Source organism: Pyrus communis, chromosome 6 (genome assembly GCF_041283825.1).
Source record: "Pyrus communis isolate YQ-2024b chromosome 6, ASM4128382v1, whole genome shotgun sequence".
In the NCBI taxonomy this organism is placed as follows: Eukaryota; Viridiplantae; Streptophyta; class Magnoliopsida; order Rosales; family Rosaceae; genus Pyrus; species Pyrus communis.
The window spans coordinates 12,701,931-12,718,508 of record NC_142570.1 but is presented as its reverse complement, the minus strand read 5'-3'; the positions used below and the strand labels follow the sequence as shown (position 1 = coordinate 12,718,508).

At 37.4% G+C, this 16,578-nt stretch overlaps 1 protein-coding gene across 1 annotated transcript; it reads left to right on the top strand.

The window, feature by feature from the left end:
- The first annotated feature begins 3,029 nt into the window (after positions 1 to 3,029).
- LOC148696311 (uncharacterized) lies at positions 3,030 to 11,136 on the top strand. Its single transcript, XM_088695811.1, has 9 exons — positions 3,030 to 3,425; positions 4,507 to 4,625; positions 4,717 to 4,823; positions 4,907 to 4,994; positions 6,462 to 7,542; positions 7,692 to 7,746; positions 7,840 to 7,921; positions 8,084 to 8,164; positions 9,941 to 11,136. The coding sequence occupies exons 1-9, from the start codon at positions 3,206 to 3,208 to the stop codon at positions 10,046 to 10,048; spliced, it is 1,941 nt and encodes a 646-aa protein (XP_088551937.1). The 5' UTR covers positions 3,030 to 3,205; the 3' UTR covers positions 10,049 to 11,136.
- Positions 11,137 to 16,578: the final 5,442 nt, after the last annotated feature.

Here is a 16,578-nt window from a genome sequence, read left to right as displayed (position 1 = left end):
TTGCTTTTCGATAAACCATGAACCTCAACACCCTAGATTAACCGTGACATCACTAATTAACCCTCAGATTTTCCTTAAGTTATTGGATTGGATGACATCATACGACAACCCAAAGCATTCTTCAAAAGTCCCCTACATGACATCATAATAGAGATACAATCAAAGATCATTACGTTCTATGAAAATCATAAGTATTGACAAAGCACTTGTAACTATGACATCATGATACTCATGCTAGGAATTTACTTAACATGATTGTGAAAACAACCTTAACTACTTGTGAATATAAGTTTGTAACGATTATGTGAAACTCCCTTATATTCTAGCCCCAAATTCATGCATGCAAACTAAGTGTGCACCCTTAATCAACAAACAAGAATAAGTTATCCATCAAACGGTTAAGTAAATTGCATTCACAATTTATGAAATCACAACTGGAATTAATCAATTCATATTGCAAATATAATCATGGTTTCAAAGTCTCCCCTAGCTAAAACAAGTTTAGCTCCTCATGTTTACAACAAAACAAAGAGAATATAAATTAAACATTGAAAACAAAGATTGAATACACCTAGAAACGCTCCAACAATCCAAGCTTGAATAGCCAAAACGTCCAAGGCTTCTCCTCTCTTCTTTCTCCTTCTTTGTTGCGGCACAATAGCATAAGGTCTAGGGATAATTGGTTTGGGGGATGGAAGTGTGGAATGGAAAAATGGTGTTTGGATTATAAGGGGAGAGATGGGAAGCTCACGGCTAGGGAAGGGAGAATGTGTTTGTAATGTGTTGTGTATGAAAATGAGATGTTTCATGAATGAATGAATGCAAGGGTATTTATAGGAGTAGTGGAGGGAACATATGGCTATGTCATTTGTAGGTGAAGTAGGTGGATGTTGTAGGTGAAGTGGATGTTGTAGGTGAAGTAGGTGGATGTTGTAGGTGAAGTAGGTGGATGTTGTAGGTGAAGTGGATGTTGTAGGTGAAGTAGGTGGATGTTGTAGGTGAAGTAGGTGGATGATATGTTAAGTGATAAGTGATAAGTGATATGATATGTGGTTATGATATGATAAGTGGTTAAGTGATATGATATGTGGTGATGATAAGTGATAAGTGCATGTGGGTTAACTAATGAAGGAAATGCATGTGCAATGACAATATGTTAGAATGGATGTGTGTTATGCATGGCATGATTGGGATTAGGAAAGGTTTAAATGTCCTAAAACTAAAGAGAACAAGGTTCCAACACTTTGGCTCCAATTAGGTCTTCAATTTCGTCCAACACTTTGGCTTCAAGCATAAGCTATCCGTCCTTAGCCCAAAAGTGCTCCAAAAGTCTCCAAAATGCATCTTTTTGCTCCTTTAGCCCTTTGGACCTACAAACACACGAAAATAGCTTAAAGTACCAAAATAACTAAAGAAACATAACGTAAATGTACGAGAACAAGCCATTTAAGTCGCATAAATATGCTCCTATCAGTGAGTTTGTAAGGGACTTCGTCATGGCAATCCACCTTTTTGCAGGGCTAAGAAGACTCACATATGCATTTCAGCCTCTCCCGGGGCACCATTGTGTGATTTACCAGCACTAGAAATCCAACCCATAACGTGCCATGTGAAATATAGGTCTAACATTCATCTGCAATCACAGGGTCATTTTGTGGTGGTTTAACAGAGTGTTCTAAAAATCGGCCTAGCCGGAGTGGTCGTCCGCCTGGATTAAGCTCAAATCGGGAGGCAAATTAGGGAAGAGATAAGACGGGCGCCTAAGGGGCTTGGGTGGGCACCTAAGAGTGCTAGGCGGCAACTGGGGCGCCTAGGCGGGCGTCAGAGACTTAGGCGGTCTGGGTATGGGTGAGAAAGAAGCAACGCTATGACTCTGTTTTAACTCTGCAACTCCATGAAGAGAGCTGCTTCCAAGGAAGAAGAAGACACTGAGCCACACCCACAGGACAAAGCCTCATTTTTTTTCAATTTTGTTTTTAATTGATGCCCAATCAAGAAGCGCCACCTAACATCCTAATTAGTAAAAGCCTAACAAATATGGTTCTGACAGAAGAAAAAGCAAATATGGTTTCACAAGAAACAAAGCCCAGCCTCCTTTATTTATTTGAAAACAAGGTCCACCAATTATTTATAACATATGGGTTTAAAAGGATTTGGATCCTCTCCTGAGCTAATGGAGATGATCCTCCTGACCAGTCATCATGGGCCGTTGGATTTTTATTCAACGGCTACAATCATTATAACTTTAAAGGGACCCTCTATTTGTAGTCGTTGGATAAAAATCCAACGATCCATGATGATTGGTCATGAGGATCCTCTCCATTAGCTCAAGAGAGGATCCAAATCCGGTTTACAAATATTACAAAACCAACATTTACCCTAAAATTTTATACATAAATCCATATATTCATACTTATAATTATTCAATTAATAATTGTGTTTTTTCTTTCTTTCTATTTTTAAGTGTGCATAAGCACTTATATATGTGTGTGTGTGTGTGTGTAGTAAATTTATTTAATTGAAATCAAGGAGGGTTGCAACAAAACGTCTTAGTTGAAATCTGGGATGCTAAAGATGTCACATCCTGCCCCGGGATGTGGTGGGGGCCAAGACCACTTCTTAGAAACAAAATTGTGAGGGTGTGGTAGAGGCCCAAAACGGACAATATCGTGCTACAATACTCCTCACTAAGGTTATATGGCATATATGCTTAATGTGTTTTTAAATTTTGGACATGTTGGATACTCTTTTTGCATTTTATCATTCTTTCATTATCTTATCCATGCATTTCATACAAGTATAACATTTTGTAAGTGTCAATATGCACTTATTTATAAGATATTAAAGAAATTTACATAAACCCTCTTAGACCCTGCCTAACCACCCAAGCGCTAGGCACTAACCCGCCGCGCATAGCTCTTTTTAGAACCTTGGTTTAACACAATTGGAAACTTTCATTTTCTTTCTTGGACAAGAAATAAGAAAATTCATCTTCCATTAAATATAAAATTTCCAACAAAAATATTGTTGGAGGAAAAAAGAAAAAGGAAAAAGAAAAGCAGAACTTGCTCTGGCGTTTCCGTCAAACCAAAAAATTGTAAATACTCCACGAATCACAATCCCCCTCTCTCCTCTCTCCTCTCTCTTTCTCTAAACCAGCAGAAAAGAAAACGAAAAACGTGGTGATAAAAAATCAATTACAGCCATGGCGTCGTCGTCGTCGACTGAAGAACCGAATCCGGAGCAGCTGCAGCGGCAGCAGCCACCACAACCGCCGCCGCAGCAACAGCAACAACAGCAGCAGCAGCAGCAACCACAATCAGTGAAAGAGTGCGTGCACAAGACCAAGCTAATCCAATTCTTGGGACGCTCCGCGCCTATCGTCCTCCAGAACGACAATGGTCCCTGCCCGCTGCTCGCAATCTGTAGTTCATCTCTCTCTGTCTCGTTCGCTTTGGGTTTCTCTTTCTGATTTTTCTTGCTTTTGGATTTGGATTGATTGGTTGCCATTAGAAAGTAGAGGAAAATGATTAGGGGATTGGAATTTTGACTCGTAATCTGAAGTTGTTTCGTGGTTTTCTGTCAATTGTGAGTTGCAGGTGTGTTAGTGTAGTCAGAAACTGAGATTCGAAAATTCTGTTATTTTTCATACGCTTTTTTCTGGCAAACAAACAAACATGGAGGAAAATACCGACTTGATCACTCAATACTCTGTATTCTCCATTTATTTGGTCTTCTTTTGATTCTGAATCAAGATTTGATCCTGGCAAACATCGATTAATCATTTTTGTAATATATTCAAAATCGGAGGATCCTGTGATCAGTTTCCAGTTCATTTCTAGGGTTTTCGGATCGTCAATCTTGTTGATTATGAAAAAATGTTTTTTCCAATGTGGGATTTGATACTCTCAACACGCCCCTTGTGGCAAATTTTTAATGCTATCATGTGGACAACACAAATCGGGTGGAACACGTGGGGCCTTGGGTTTCACACGCAGAACAAGCTGCTCTGGTACCATAAAAAAGTTGATTTTTGGATTGAACGACTACTCTATTTGGTTGTCAAGCCGAGAACAAACAATCTCGCCATTACATTATTTCTGTTTCTCTAATCGCTCTTCAATTATTATTGTTATTATTTTCAATTGTCATTTTCTTGAATAGCTATTTGGTTGCTGGGAGATCTGTGGAAATTAATGGGTAACTTTATGAATCTTAAGTGTCATTGCTATTTGATTTTAATTAAATGAACAGTTCGATTTAGCTAAAAAAAATTCTTGTATGAGGTCAGGCCTATGACAAATTACTGGGTCCTGGATGGGTTCCTTATGTAGGAACAAAAATTTCATGCACGCTTGTATGTTTGGTTTCTTATGCAAGTGAATTTGAACATGAATAATCCTGTGATGTACACCTACGGAAACAGATGCATACCAAGATTATTATTTGATTCGGGGAAAAGGACTCATGCCTTCTTTTGTTGGTTTGAATTTGGGTTTCCTACAGGTAACGTTCTCTCGCTGAGGAACAGCTTGAATTTGAGTCCAGACACGTCAGAAGTATCACAGGAGAAACTACTTTCGCTCATTGCTGAACGACTAATTGATTCTAACAGTAATATTGATGTAATTAATAACAATTTTTTTCATGACCACCTCCCAGTTTCTCTCTTTCTTTTTGTAAATTGATGCGAACTATGTTGTTATTGTGATATAGAATAAAGATGCAGGATATGTAGAAAACCAACAGCAAAACATTGCTGATGCTATTGATCATCTCCCTCAACTTGCAACGGGGATTGATGTTAATATAAAATTCAGAAGGTTGCCATTGTTTATTTCCACCAGTAGTTTACTGTGATGTTCTTCATTGTGAGTTTTAACTGAAATTTAACTAATGATTGCAGGATAGATGATTTTGAGTTTACACCAGAGTGTGCCATATTTGACCTGTTAGACATTCCACTATATCATGGTTGGATCGTTGATCCGCAGGTTTGCTTCTTAGTTCTCCAGCCTTAGGTAGCAGGAGTAAAGTAGAGTTATTCAAGCACTAATTTTGCTTATTGCAAGTCTGATGGTTGCTGTAGGTTGGTGCATTTGGGCCTGGTGAAGTACGCTCCCTTAATGCTTGTTTGCCTCACATAATATTAGTAATTGAAAATTTGGGGAGAGAATTATATGCACTATTCATAAGCCCAAAAGGGATAACTCTAATCACAGATTCACAATAAGATGCTAAATCACAACCATACTATGCACAAAGTAGAAACTACATCAAACTGTAAACAAATTGGGAAAGAAAACCTTATTTCCCAAGATCATCATTCTCCAACCTGTTGCATAATTTGAATATTTAATGAATAACTTAGAAACGTAAAAGGAACTGACATAATTAAATGAAAAGCATTGAAAAAAAATAGATTTGTGCTTATGCTTCCTTGAATGATTGTTTCATGCCTATAAACTAGATGGCATCATATACCTCTACAACATAAAGACATCACGTGTCTGCACAAAACAACTGTATTAGATTTCACGCACCTAACTACTTAAACAACTTTACAATGTGTGCCTCCACAATATAAAGATATCTTGTGTCTTCATAAAATGACTAAAATCGCACAAAAAAGATGGTCCAAAACTTTATGGCCGAAAAAAGAACATAAATTGTATATTGAATTTATGGGTAGGAATAATCAATTCGGTCTCATGTTAGGCAAGCACAATAGAGCCACGGATCAAAATTGCTCTTGCATAACATGTACAGGTCCTGATGTGTACATGTGTGTATTGCCAAGATGGAATCTGGTGGATTTTGGGTACTTGTAATCCCTCTGTGCCACAAGAGTGGGCAATTACTGGGCTAAAATTCATGTAGTGGCCACCAAAGGGGTTTTGATGGGATTTGAACTCAGGATTTGAGGTCTGCATGCATACATCTACTTTAAACCAGGCCTCAATATATATGGAAATTTCTAGTAATGAAATGTCATGTATCACATCATAACTGGAAACAAATTCAGAAAGTCTGTTGCTTAGGTATTGGATTGACCATCACATGAGTGGAATTTCGACATGCATTTGATCTCTGCAAATTTCTGGAGTGGGAAAACAGCATATAGTTTGAAAATTCAAATGATTTTCCTGTGTTGGTGTATCTCATTATTATGTCATTAATATAATGATCAAAGTTTTTTGGGGAAACTTGTTACTGATACAATATGCTATGTTTCTACTTTTTCATTTTATTTTTTTAATTTTTTAGGAAAATTCATGATATTCTCAGTAGGCTACTAGGCTACAGTGTACACGTACTTTATTCCCTGGTTTGTAACATTGTATTGTTTCTTTCATAATTCATTGAATAAAATGTTCTGATTTTTGTTGAAGAATATGCCATCTGAGATTTACTGTATGGCTTTTGTTTTCGTAATCAATTTTCTGGTGTATGTTGACCAGGATGATGATACTGCCAATGCAATTGGGTCAAAGTCTTATAATGCTCTCATGGGGGAGCTTGTTGCATTGGAAACCCAGAATATGCAGAGTGAGTGTAAGAATACTCCAGAAGAAGATTGCGTTGATTTTGCTGCTGCAACAACTGCAACCCTGGGAGTCCCTACACCATGCCTTTCTACAACTAGATCTTTCGACAAGTCTCCACATTCAGCTTCTGATGAACCAAAGGCAAGAAAAGGTGACCGTGAAGAAGAAGAGGAGTTGGTGAGGGCTTTACAAATGTCTGAGGCCGAATTGACAACCTTAGTTCGTTATCCACGTGCAGTTGTCAGTACTAACAGAGCCCCTCTGTCGATTAGTTCAGATGCAAGTACACTTCCTGAGAAGGTTATGCCAGTAGATTCTGTAGATGAATCAGAGAATCACGCTGCTGTATACGATAATGTCCATCAGTCAGAACTGTATGTACCAGAAGCTTGCAATGCCTCCAGGAATGAGAGTAATGCGATATCTTTATATACTACTCCAGAGCAAAAAGCATGTTCCTCATTGTCAGAGACTGTTAAGGCAGAAAATTATGATCAGCCAACTGATATGAAATCAGAAGAGCGTCTTTCCTCTGATCTGGAAGTCAAAAGCACTACAAATGAATCAGTCAAGATTGAAAGTGGAATTTCTTTTTCTCCGGGGAAAGATACTGAGTCATTGGAGGAGAACCGTACAGATGTGTCAATAGGGGATAAAAAGTTTGAGAGTCAGGCCAAGCTTACACCTGATGCTCATGGACATATAGATAAGAAAAATGAGAGCAACGAGACAGAGGGATGTTGCTCATCTGCTCCAAATGTGGGTTTGAATTCATCTACTGGCAGAATGCAGCAAAATGAGGCATCAGAAACTTTAGCATCAAGTGGTGAAGGCAGTGAGCCCATATATGAAGGAGAAGAGCGCATTCAGGATTCAGGAACTCCAGTTGTTGAAGACAGAGAGCCTGTATATGAAGGTGAGGTGGTACTCGCAAAACAAGTTGACAAAAGCCCCTTAGATGCAAGGCCCAAGAGTGAAATCACTCCACAACAAGGTGAGTGCTATACCATATTAGAGCGGAAAAATAATTATTTGTGGATCTTGTTATTTCATTTGTAAATTAGGTGACTATTTTGCATTCATTTAATGTTTTTAATGTTCTGATATATACTGTCTCCCATTGCAATTGCCAATTGGGTTCAGGTGAACTGGTTAGGACTTTTTTGAAGAACAATGCTAGTCAGTTGACTTTTTATGGGTATGCTGGCTTACTTTTTGATATTTGTAGGCCTTAATCCTTTTGGATAAAAGTTATGTTCTCCGTTAACTATTTGTTATTGTGGTTGTGCAGCCTTTTCTGCTTACAAGAGGGTCTTAAAGAGCATGAGCTATGTGTTTTCTTCCGAAATAATCACTTCAGCACCTTGTTTAAGGTTAGTATGTATTGGAAGTTTAATGACTGATGTTGCTTCTCTTGAATTGCCAGGATCACGTATTTTGGGGGGGGGGGGGGGTGGGGGGGGGGGGTTGAAATCGAAATCCATATTTTTATTTCTTTTACGTAAAGTATTTACCAGATCTCTTTCCGTTTGCAGTTCAATGGTGAACTTTATCTTTTGGCTACTGATCAGGGTTACATAAATCAGCCTGATTTGGTGTGGGAAAAGCTAAATGAGGTACGATATTTAATTCCTATGTTTCTAAGTAAAGGAGATTGTTATCCATCAAGGTTTTTTAAAGCATGTTCACTGGTATTGATGATTTGATCCCAGTGAAAAGGTAGATATTGCTGATGTTTTATGTTAATATACTTATGGTGGAACCTAACCATTTTAAGGGAACTATTTAAAATGAGGAACCCGCCCAACCTGGTTAGTTTAAATTTTTATAGTCAGCTGAAATTAGACTTGGCAATCCCTTACACAACCTGAAACAACACGAAAATAACGGGTTTTGGGTCAAAACGTTAACTAACCGAATTACACGTTAAAAACTCGTTAATAACGGGTTCTTAACAGGTTTACCCGTGGTTAACCACGTTTCAACCCAATAAGAAAAACTTAGTTTGATAATTTTAAATTACTGAAAAACCTTACTACAATAACCATATTATTAAATCTAACAAAAGTGATTAAAAAATTCCAAAGCACATTAAAAATTCGTAGTAGTTAATTTACAAGTGTGAAAAATGTGAAAACATATGTAAACGCTCGTGATCACATGCTCTACACTTTGACGATGGTACATCATCGTTTCGATTTTTAAAACCCTACAAACCGTCGTGAATAGTGTTTTAGGAGGAGTTCAAAATAAATATAATAATTTATTTTAAAGTGTGAAAATGTGAAAAGAATATACAAACACTCGTGATTATATCCTCTATTCTTAGACGACAGTTGCATCATCATTTAGATTTTTAAAACCCTCATGAATTGTGTTTACTGTTTGATTGCAAACTCCGAAATCCGACACCATAATCCATAAACCCTAGATTTAGAATTAATCATCAGTTGTCGTTTGCGCTCTACTCTGCTCCTTTGATTTCATTTTTCAGATTTTCTTTTTTAAAAACATGATTTTTAGCTAATGCAGAAAAATGAACTGTTCAAATCGTTGATATCACGTTTCAGTGTCTACAGTTAATTGAAATATGAGTCGATGTTATATAGTTTCTAGAGATAAACGTAGAAATCTAAATGTGATATCAATGATCCGAACCATCATCTTTTTGCATACGCTAAAAGATCATATTTTCAGAAAAGAAAATCTGAACAAACAAAATTCGGTGAGAAGAGTGGAGTTTAAATGTAAACGATAATCAACAGTTAAAACTTTAAGTTTAAATCTATGGTTTAGGGGATTATGGTGGCGAATCTCGGAGTTGACCTCTTCAAAAAAGTTGTAGAGCTTGTCATTATGAGTGTTTGTGTGTGTGTGTATGTATATATTTTTTTTATATTTTTCACACCCCTATATTAATTCAAAAAACTATTAAAAAAAAACTTTACAACAATAGCCATAGGATTTTTTTTATTCTCACCTAATTGTTGGATTCTTTGATCTCACTTATGTTTTTAGTATTACGTTTTTCATTTGATTATTTATTGATTTAAAATATATTTTCTTTAACGGATTGGGTCATATTACCCATTCATTTTAATGGGTGTTACACAACATGACCCGTTAAGATATCGGGTATGTCACGAACACGAGAAACACAATATGAATGCAAGGTCTAGCTGAAATGTTAGATTAAGTTCATTAGCAATCCCAATATTTTCTGTCATCGAAGTATAAAAGTTCCATATGTAGAGAGAATCAGAGATGTTCAAAATAGTATGGTGCCTTGATGCACAAACTTTTAAAGTTGGATTCTTATATTCACATTGTCATGCTCTTTCTCTCACGCCCTACTATTATGTATCCTAATGATGTTTCCCTACGCATTTCAGGTCAATGGGAATACATTGTTTATGACAGGCAACTTCAAAGAATTTAAGGTAGAAAGTCATACAAATGATACATGGGATGAAAACAATATTGTCCGCGCAGACTTCTGAGACCTCAGCAATGCTTGCCGGAATGATAACTTTCCTTTGCCAATCATCAAAATCATGGTGGACGTCATAGGACCAATCACACCAAAATCATCTACAAGAAAAGCCTACATCCTTGCCGCAACGGATTACTTCTCCAAATGGGTTAAAGCTGTACCCTTAAAGGAAGTCAAGAAGGAAACTGTCAACTATTTCATCAAGGAGCATATCATCCACCGATATGGTGTGCCTCACTACATCATCACTGATAATGGAAAACAGTTCTCCAACCGACTCATGGATGATCTATGTGAGAAATACAAGTTCAAGTAACACAAGTCTTCCAGGTATCATACTCTGGCCAACGGTCTAGCGAAAGCATTCAACAAAACGCTGTGCAACCTCCTGAAGAAGGTAATCAGCCAAATGAAAAGAGACTGGCACGAAAGAATAAGCGAAGCACCTTGGGCATATAGGACGTCACATAGAACTCCTACCCAAGCTACGCCTTTTTCTCTTGTATATGGCGTGGAAGCTGTTCTACCAATCGAAAGTCAATTCTCCTCACTAAGGATGGCTATACAAAAAGGGTTGACTAAAGAGGAAAACTCAAAGCTACGACTTCAAGAGTTGGAAGCACTAAACGAAAGGAGGCTTGAAGCTCAACAACACTTTGAATGTTACCAAGCATGGCTATCCAAGGCATTTAATAAGAAGGTCCGCCCAAGGTCTTTCCAAACTGGAGATCTTGTCTTGACATTACGAAGGCCTATCATCACAACTCACAAGACAAAAAGCAAGTTCACATCAAAGTGGGATAGACGTTATGTAATACAAGAGGTTTACACCAACGGCGTTTACTTAATCATGGCAGAAGACGACTTAAAGATCGGCCCCACCAATGGAAAATCTTCAAGTGTTACTACCCCTAAACCAAACACTCAATGCTCATCACCTGCATGAGCCTAAACTACACACAGTGTAATGCTCCTTGTTCGCAAGAGCTTAAAAGGCGACATTTAAAGCTCCTTGCTTGCATGAGCCTAAAATGCACACGGCACAATACTCCTTGTTCACATAAGTTTAAATGGTGACACTTAATGTTCCTCGCCTGAATGAGCCTAAACTGCACACAGCATAATGCTACTTGTTCGTGCGAACATAAAAGGCGACACTCAATGCTCTTTGTTCACACGAGCATAAAAGGTGACACCTAACAGTCTTAGCTCACAAGAGCATAAACTGTGTACCGCAAAATCAAAATCAAAATCACCATAAAAAAATAATCCATCATTTCTTTGAACTATGTCATGACTTGATCTCTCCTTAACCAAGGGTACATAGGCAACTTGAAATTTCAAAACTTCAAGTACAGTCACATCATCAACAAAAAACACAAACACTTTAAAGAATATAGAGCAAATTCAAGAATGTGAATGCTTTATTTCTTTAAAGGAAAAATTCGGCTACAAAGCCATATTACAAAATGACCAAAGAACAAAGACAGCCTCTTCAGTAGTAAACAAGATGCCATTCCAAGTCATAGCTCCATTACGGCTGTGATCACCAAGAATCTAAAACAAAGCCGGTGAATTGTTATGAACATGGTGCGAAGGATTCGAGATAAGAATTCTTGACATACACGCCTTCTTCTTCATATTCGGTCGACCAAAATCTATCACTTCCCAAGATACTTCAGAAGACCATGACTTGATATGCATTGAGTTGTCTTCTGCAGGAAGACCAAGCACCTTAGGGCTAGTCAATGGTGCACAAAGCTTCAATGTCATTCCCCTATCTTGCAAATCACCTTCCTTCGCAAGAATGGTGATGGTATGGTTATTAAAGCACTTGAAAAACACCATGGCTGCAACAAAACAAACTAGGCAACATAAGCATAAGAGTGGGGTGGCAAGCAAAAAAAATTTGCTTCACTAAACTATGACCAAAAGGCACTACACATTGAAACCTCACTGCAGACTTTTGCACAGCACCACGCGGTAAAAAGTGACGCACTACAACAAGCTCCAAACACTAAAACTCAAAGCAGCAGCAACAAAAATTAAAAAATAAAAATAAATCCCACGGCAGTAAGCAGAGTCAATGTGCATGGCAAGGATTGTGTGACAAAAAACACGCACCCAATTGTCGTATAAATAAGGGTCAATTGCTTCCTAATGCTATAGGGAGAATACATACCAAATATCAAAAGAAAAATCAAAACAAGGAAGCACATTCCAGTTGCAACAAGGAAACAAATTCCAAGCAAAAAGGGCAAGGTGATACACAGTGATAAAGGGAAAATGCTATTTTTCCTACAACAAAAAAAAAATTAAAAAAAAATAATTAGCAAAGAACAGAAAAGGAAACAAAAAAAAAAAAACAATAAGGAAAAGGCTTCAAAATTTCCAAAACATTAAAGGAAAGTACCTTTCCTTGCCAAAATACAAAAGGCAATCCCTCCAAAGCAAGGACATGCCTTCAAGTATCCCAAACCAAAAGGGAAACACCCCTTTGGCTAAAAAAATGCAAAGCCTACTTACCCAAGGACAAGCATTAAATCTTTCCAAAACCTTGAAGGAAATCACCAAAGCTTTCCAAAACCTTGAAGGGAATCACCAAAGCTTTCCAACACTTTGAAGGAAATCCCCCTTATTACCAAAATTGAAGGAGATTCCTACCTAAGGAAGGAAAAACATTTTTCCTAGAACCACAAGGAAAAAATCTAAGTCTCAAAATACACCAAATGTAATTTGTCAAAATTATGGAAAATCAATACGCACAATAAGTATATGCCGATTTATCCATTTCCAAAATTTCTTTTTAAGATCAAGCCTTTACGGTCCTTGAAGAATTTTTTTTTTCAAGATCAAGCCTCCACAGCCCTTGAAGAAAAATGTCATTTTCTTTTGAGATCAAACCTCGACGACCCTTGAAAAAAATTTCATTTTCTTTCAAGATCAAGCCTGTACAACCTTTGAAGAAAAATTTCATTTTCACTCAAGATCAAGCCTCTACAGCCCTTGAAGAAAATTTTCATTTTCTTTCAAGATCAAGCCTCTATAATTCTTGAAGAAATGTTTTGTCCAAGAAATACGCCTCAACGTCCCTTGACGAAATTCATCATCTCAATTCAAGAGATACACCTCTACAGTCCTTGACGAAATTCATCATCTCAATTCAAGAAATATGCCTCAATGGCCCTTGAAGAAATGTTTCCTTCAAGAAATATGTCTCTACAGCACTTGAAGAAGCAAACTAATTCAAGATCAAGTCTTAAAAACCCTTGAGTTAGAACATTCACATTGTAGGACTTCAAAATACGTTTCCAACACGTGACAAGCACATGCCTACAACGCACCTTGAAGTGGGGGCATTTGTAGACATGTAAATTTCATTGCATACAAATGATGCCTCACAAAGCTCCGCGTGGCATATGACTCGTCACAAGTGGACAAGTCATCAATGACATGTGGCACAAATCAAGCAAAGGAAGCTCAAAAGCATTCCTAAAATTTGGCAAAGGGGAAGAAATCCCTTTAAAATCAGCAATAGGTGCAAATTGCTCTCAAAACCAGAAAGAAAGCTAAAGCATCTTCATAAAACAAGCAAGAATTGAAGATCGCTCACAAAATAGGCAAGAAAGCCTTATAATTCTGCCAAGCTAGGGAAAGTGGCTGAAACAAGACACAAAACATGTCTAAATTTTCCCATCAATGAATCAAGACACAAATCAAAGCCAAATCCACTCAAAGCCATAGCTTTGGAAGTTTATAAATAAAGGTCCCAACATAAGCATCATTGAAGGGGGTCGACCATTTCTACATTGAAGGGCCAAATTCTCACAAAAGGAGAACCTCTGCCAAATCTTTGAAGACTAATACATTTCCAAAGCTCTCTTCAAAGAACACACAACTAAAGCCAAAGCTTTCTATCAACCAAAGCCGAAGCATTCCCTTGAAGAATCAACAAGCACTTGTGCCGATTCCTTCAAGACTTTGTTGCAAGCTTAAAACTTGTGCCGATTCCTCCAAGACCCTTGAATCAACAAAATCCCATATGAACATCACATTTGCCATAGGTCACATAGAAACCTTGAGGTGAAGACTATCCATGCATTGTTTCAAGCTCAAAACTTAAAGCAATCGTTCAATCGTTCGTCCGAGTTCAAATCATCGCGATCCTTGGATCAACAACCTACGCATCTACATCAAATTTGAAGACTGAATCCGAGGAAAGTTGTAAATGGAGATTGTAACCCTACAAATTCATCAATACAAATCTACTTTATACACATGTTCGTGTTTCATTCGTTACAGAATTTTCGTTTACAGAACCATAAGCAAATGATTAACACTCTAAAGTAGTCATGCATTTGAAAACAATTCTAATACCCATGACTTTCAAAGCCTAGTGAATGGTGAACCACAAAACTCTTTAACAACATTAAAGAAAAGAAAGGTTTTTGAGGTTCATTACCCTTGAAGCTCATCCATGATTACACAAAGGATTAACCCAAGTGCAAGCCTTTCAAGTCACCTCCTAGCTCCTTGGAACTTAATTGTGATTTTGCTCCTTTTGATTCTCCTTTGCTCCTTGAGACTGTGAGGAAAGCAACTTCAAAAGTACCAAAGGTTTAGTAACACTAAGTCTCCACACCAAAGATGTAGTGTGAAGAGAAAATAGATGACTTAGAAAGATTTTTTATGCTAGCCAAAATCTCCCTAAGTGACTGGCTTCCTTGTAGAGAAGAGAGAGTGAAGGTGTTTCTCTTTTTCTCCAAAGAAAACCCTAAAAATGTTAACGCTATAAAGATGTTTTTATATCTCTTTCTTAGGTGAGTGGCAAACTTGCAATTAAGCAAATCTCACCCCTTTCCTCACTATGGCCGGGCACCTTAAGTGGTTGGGCTATTTGCCCATTTTTGTTTTAGTTGTCATACAATTTAAACACAATGAGCCTAGTGGACCAAAACCCTTTTGGGCCCCAAAGCCTGAAACTAACTTAAAGGGCCTAATATGAACCTTTTGTATAATTAATTAACTAATTAATTAATCTTGATCATTCTCAATCAAACTCTTTAATTTCTTATCCATCTCTTTTATATCTTCATATTCATCTTTGCTTGGTGTATGATCCATTAGGTTCCAATTAGCGAGGCAGTGGGCAATTGTTACTCTTAACAATCGATTGTGAATTGAAATCACATTCAAATTCTCGCTTTGATGAAGATTAGTAATTGCTAATCTTGAGGGCTTCCACCACAAACCATGAGTGACAACTAGTAGTATGTCATGGCTACCCAAACTAAGTAGAAATGGTTGGAAAACCTATCTAGTTATAACTAAATGCAATATAGTCCTTCTCTAATACGATACTCTAGATCACATTGTTTAAGTGGTAGTTTATTTCATGTCTACTATCCAATGTGATACTCTATATGATTCACTTGAATATGATTTGGAACATTCTTCCTAAGTCATATTCATATACTTTGGCCAAAAACCCCCGAATCATATCTCTTAGTATTCTCCTCCCACCATGGAAGGTTAAAGATCGCTAAAGGAAATATTTGTGAAACTAAGTTCATTTGAGCAACATCTATGCATGCAATTAACAATTAAAAACCGGAATTATGCTTGTATGCACTCAAAACTAAACTTTACCGATGAAATTCAAGGCCTAGTAATTGTGGTAAACCAAGACTCAATTCAAGAACAAAGTGAGTTTAGAAATATTATACCTTTGTTGATTTCTCTTTGCATAAGCAAAGGCTAATCACCCAAGAGAGAGGGCCTTCATTCCTTACTTCTTAACTCCATGGATTTCTTGGAAGAGAATGGATGAATGGATTCTCCAAGTTCCCAAGAAAAGGAACCTCTAAGTTTCCACACTAAGAAGGGATGTGAAGAAGAGATGAGTGACCTTCGAGGAGGATTCATACTAGTAAATCCCCTCCAAGGGGGCCAGCCTCCTAGAGAGAAAAAGAGAGCTTTTGTTCTCTACAATTTCCTTAAGAAAGAACCCTAATGAATTTTGGCTATAAAGTCGCTTCACTTAAGTGATAAAAAGAACCAAAACTCTTTCATTCATAATATGGCCGGCCTTCTAAAGGCTTTGGGCTATTTGGGCCCTTTTGAGTCTTTAGTCATTATGTTGTTATACAACTTAAATTAATGGGCTTGACGGTTCTAAGCCTAATGGGCCTTGAGGTCCAATAATTACTCAAAAGCTAAAACGAACTTATTCATTTGATTAATTAACATATTAATCAATTATCCTTACTTATCTCCGTTGTTTCTTCAATCTCTTCCTTACACGGTGTACGATCCATTAGGTTCCCTTTAGATAGGCAGTGGGCGATTAGAACTCTTCAAATTGATTGTGAATTGAAACATACTTTCAATTCTCCCCTTAGTGATTATACACCTTTAAGGCTTCCACAAACCATGAGCGACACCTAGTAATATGTCATGACTACCCAAGCTAATCAAAAGAGGTGGAGAACCTATTCTGTTTGGGATTACAATGCAATACAGTCTTTCTCTAATACA

What these genes read in the sequence shown, in the direction of transcription:
- LOC148696311 (XM_088695811.1), top strand. Translation starts at nt 3,206, where the DNA reads ATGGCGTCGTCGTCGTCGACTGAAGAACCGAATCCGGAGCAGCTGCAG. An exon ending in ATTCTAACAGTAATATTGAT is followed by an intron (nt 4,626 to 4,716) that starts GTAATTAATAAC and finishes ATTGTGATATAG; the next exon opens with AATAAAGATGCAGGATATGT. An exon ending in GTTAATATAAAATTCAGAAG is followed by an intron (nt 4,824 to 4,906) that starts GTTGCCATTGTT and finishes TAATGATTGCAG; the next exon opens with GATAGATGATTTTGAGTTTA.